General features: G+C 42.1%; 1 protein-coding gene across 1 annotated transcript; it reads right to left on the reverse strand.

Annotated features, from left to right (window-relative positions):
- Nucleotides 1–2959: 2959 nt before the first annotated feature.
- On the reverse strand, nucleotides 2960–4252 carry LOC109173403. Its single transcript, XM_019322631.1, has 2 exons — nucleotides 3859–4252; nucleotides 2960–3756 (listed from the first exon to the last, which is right to left on the reverse strand). The coding sequence occupies exons 1-2, from the start codon at nucleotides 4250–4252 to the stop codon at nucleotides 2960–2962; spliced, it is 1191 nt and encodes a 396-aa protein (XP_019178176.1).
- Between the last annotated feature and the right edge of the window lie 240 nt (nucleotides 4253–4492).

Below are 4492 nucleotides of genomic sequence, written 5' to 3' on the forward strand. Positions count from 1 at the left end.
TTTATCACGTTTATCGATGATAGCACACGATACTGCTATGTGTATTTGCTTAAGAGCAAAAATGAAGTCGTTGATAAATTCGTTCTTTATAAGAATGAAGTGGAAAACCAACTTAATCCGAGAATTAAGAAGGTTAGAAGCGATCGAGGTGGTGAGTACGAAGCACCGATTGGTGACTTATGCGCAAGTGTAGGTATAATACACGAGCGTACGGCACCTTACGCACCTCAATCGAACGGTGTTGCCGAACGAAAGAATTGTACATTGAAAGATATGATGAATGCGATGCTTATAAGTTCGGGCCTACCTCAAGGTATGTGGGGTGAGGCGATTTTAACAAGTAATTACCTTTTGAATAAGGTACCCCGCAAGAAGCTCGATAAGACTCCTTATGAGCTGTGGAACGGTAGGAAACCTTCCTACCAGTACCAGAAAGTGTGGGGGTGTCTTGCCAAAGTTTTGGTGCCAACACCTAAGAAAATAAAGATAGGTCCTAAGACGGTGGACTGTATCTTTATTGGCTATGCACATAATAGTAGTGCTTATCGGTTCTTAGTACATGAGTCCCATAATCTGGACGTACATGAGAACACGATAATAGAATCAAGAAATGCATATTTCTTTGAAAATGTATTTCCTTGTAGGTCCAATGAGGGACCAAGTACGTCAAAACGGACATTTAACGAAACTATGGATAATGATAGTGGGGAATCTGAGAAAGAACCCGAGCTCGAACCGAGACGCAGTAAGCGGGCAAGAGTTGAGAAATCATTTGGTCCTGATTTTCTAACTTACTTGTTAGAGTATGACTTGGGTACTCTAACTTGTTTATTAGAAAATGAACCTGATTTTCTATCTTGTTTGATAGAGAACGAACCTCGAACGTATGTAGAAGCCGTAACTTCTACAGAGGGACCAATGTGGAAAGAGGCGATAAAGAGTGAAGTGGATTCTATTCTACAGAATCACACTTGGGAACTTGTTGATCTTCCTTCAAGTAGTAAACCCTTAGGATCCAAGTGGGTCTTTAAAAGGAAAATGAAACCTGATGGTTCCATCGATAAGTATAAGGCTAGGCTTGTAATCAAGGATTACAGGCAACGCGAGGGCCTTGATTACTTCGACACGTATTCTCTTGGGACGAGAATAAACTCCATTAGGATGATACTTGCCATAGCCGCGCTGCGGAACTTGGAAGTTCATCAAATGGACGTTAAAATCGCTTTCCTAAATGGCGAATTAGATGAGGAAATCTATATGGAACAACCCGAAGGGTTCGTGGTTGCGGATCAAGAAAGGAAAGTGTGTAAGTTGGTTAAATCGCTCTATGGTTTGAAACAAGCGCCTAAGCAGTGGAACGAGAAGTTTGACCATGCGATGTTAACTAACGGGTTTAAAATAAACGAAAGTGACAAATGTGTCTACATTAAGGAAACGATAGATGGCTATGTCATTCTTTGTTTATACGTAGATGATATGCTCATCATTGGTAGTAACGATCGGATGATCAAGTCTACCAAAAACATGTTAAATGCGAGATTTGACATGAAGGATATGGGTTTCGCTGATTTAATCCTTGGGATTAGAATCATTAGAAGACCTGATGGTCTTGTGTTGAGCCAATCACATTATATTGACAAAATCCTTGAAAAGTTTAATAAGGATGATGGTCAAATGGCTAGAACATCGTTTGATACAAACATTCATCTAACCAAGAACCACGGAGAAGGTATTTCACAAGTGGAATATGCTCGGGTTATTGGTAGTTTGATGCATCTTATGAGTTGTACTAGGCCGGATATTGCCTTGGCGGTGAGTAAACTCAATAGATATACGAGTAACCCGGGTGCTATGCACTGGAAAGCAATAGTAAAGGTTATGAGATACTTGAGGTATACTCGTGACTTTGGACTGCACTACGAGAGATATCCCGTTGTACTTGAAGGGTATAGCGACGCGAACTGGATATCTGATATTAAGGATTCTAAGTCCACGAGTGGCTACGTGTTTACACTAGCCGGTGCAGCCGTTGCATGGAAATCCTCTAAGCAAACTGTGATAGCTAGATCCACGATGGAATCTGAGCTGATAACCTTGGATAAAGGTTGTGAAGAGGCTGAATGGCTACGTCATTTTCTAGAAGATATTCCTAATTGGGAAAGACCGGTACCTCCAATATGTGTGCATTGCGATAGTCAAGCCACAATTGGGAGAGTACAGAGTCATTTGTATAATGGTAAGTCTAAACATGTGCATCGTAGACATAATACCATTAGACAACTTCTCACAACTGGTGTTGTCTCGATTGACTACGTAAAGTCAAAAGACAATATAGAGGATCCGCTGACCAAAGGGTTAGGCAAAGAAGTTGTGGAGAAGTTGACACGAGGAATGTGTCTAATGCACATGGACTAAAAAGTTCTATAGTGGATACCCAACCTAGCTGGCACCTAGGTTCAATGGGACAACTAAATTATGGAACAGAGCGTGTCACTGTGGGGGCCTCGGACTCCCTACCACTCCTCATTGAAACAGTGACTCCCGCACGAGGCTAGCATGTTAATGCTTTAATGATTCGAATGTCGGTTAACATATGTAAGTATGCGGGATACTCGAGAAAGAATCACCTATGTAAGAGAGAAGTGAGGGTCGCTCCAAAGGAAAATTGTTGGGCACAATTCTTTAGAAACTCTCGCATAACCCAGAACGGTGACCCACGACAAAAACGGGCACACTCATGAGAACAAAGCACGGTTGGGAGGTTCCTGTGTGAGATATGTCATCGTCTACACAAACGGCAGTCGGTTCAAAGACATCGCGTTCTACCGTACAGCCAGTAGAGTAAACATATCTTCACAAGGGAAGGTTGAAAGGGTATAGTGACTCCCTACCTATCCTATTGATAAACAATTTTTTATATATATATTAAGTTTTTTTTTTAAAGGAGCCTGATCGACGTTTATTCAAAATATGCTGATATAGAGTCTGGCGGATCAGAATCCGAATACATAATAACTGACTGAGTAAAAGCGGTAGATGCTAAAGTATGTGCTAAATAATTATCTACTCTAGGAACATAACAAAGCGAACAATAATCAAAAGCTAACATACTGGTCCTGCAACTATCAATAGCATAACCCAGGTATGAGTGCGGCGAGCGTGTCATAGACGATAGATATTGTTGTAAGATCAAACAATCAGTGAAGAGCTCGATAGACCTTACCCCACGGGCCCTTAACCAAGACAGAACCTCCTTGCATGCAAAAGCTTCCACCATGAGTGGTGAAAAACAGTCTATTATTGGTGCCGACATAGCCGAGATGAAACCACCCTGTCCGTTGAGGATAATTGCACCAACCCCTGCTTTGTTCGCTAGATGGGAGTATGCAGCGTCGAAAAAACATTGTTTCCGCAAGGGCAGTTGAGTAGCGCGGGACGTGGCGTTTGGTGCGGCTGGCAGTAGTAATTGTGGCACGGCAATGGGAGGCAGTATGCGGTCTTCCATATTTGCAGCAGTAGGTTCGTGGACTCCAGGTTGCGGTAATACATTGCGGCCTCCAACATCCGCTCGGACAGCCGAGATGGTGGTCGTAGTACGTGTGTATCCGTGGTGGACAAGTTTCCACGCGTTTACCGCCGAGGTTGCCATTGCTATTACCTTCCGAGGCCTGGGTAAGTATGCATCCCATACAGCCCCATTTCTTGTTCGCCAAATATAATATAGAAGTGCCACTGCATAAACAATCTCATCATCATCTAAAATATTCAACAAATCATTAAACCAATCACTGAAAATATTTGTGACATTATTGGGGATTGGAAGGTGGGATTGTGTCCAAATGTTGGCCGTATAGTCACATGTGATTAGAGAATGCACTATATCTTCATGAATGAGTCCACACATAGCACAAGTTGGATCAATATCAACTCTCCTCATAAGTAGGTTGTTTGTAGTGGGTAATATATCATTCAAAGTTCTCCATAAAAATGTTTTCCATTTCGGGGGGATTTTGAGCTTCCACAATTTTAACAATTTATCAAATCCCCCCATGTGACCAGTATAGTCACCAATTATTTTCCTGTATCCATCTTTGACAGAATATTCCCCTCTTGGGTCCCCATACCAATACCACAAGTCTTCATAGTCTGGTGATACATGTACCTTTAATATTCGTATCACGTCTTCAGGTATGAAAATATCCTTGAGGATATCCTGATCCCAAGTTCCTGTTTGTTGGTCCATGAGCCCCATGACCACTGCCTGTGCCAGTTGGGGAGGTTTTTCTGTTTGTATTCTTGGATTATTATCATCATGTAACCATGGGTGGTCTCATATTAGAGTTGATTGACCATTTCCAATTCTGCGTCTAACACCCCCACAAATTAATTCCTGTGCCACGAGAATACTACGCCAACAAAAGCTTGGGTTATTCCCCAAAACTGCATCAACAAAAGTACCTTTGGGATAGTACCTGGCCCTGTATACTCTTGA

Source organism: Ipomoea nil, unplaced genomic scaffold (assembly GCF_001879475.1).
Source record: "Ipomoea nil cultivar Tokyo-kokei standard unplaced genomic scaffold, Asagao_1.1 scaffold0480, whole genome shotgun sequence".
NCBI classification, from domain to species: Eukaryota; Viridiplantae; Streptophyta; class Magnoliopsida; order Solanales; family Convolvulaceae; genus Ipomoea; species Ipomoea nil.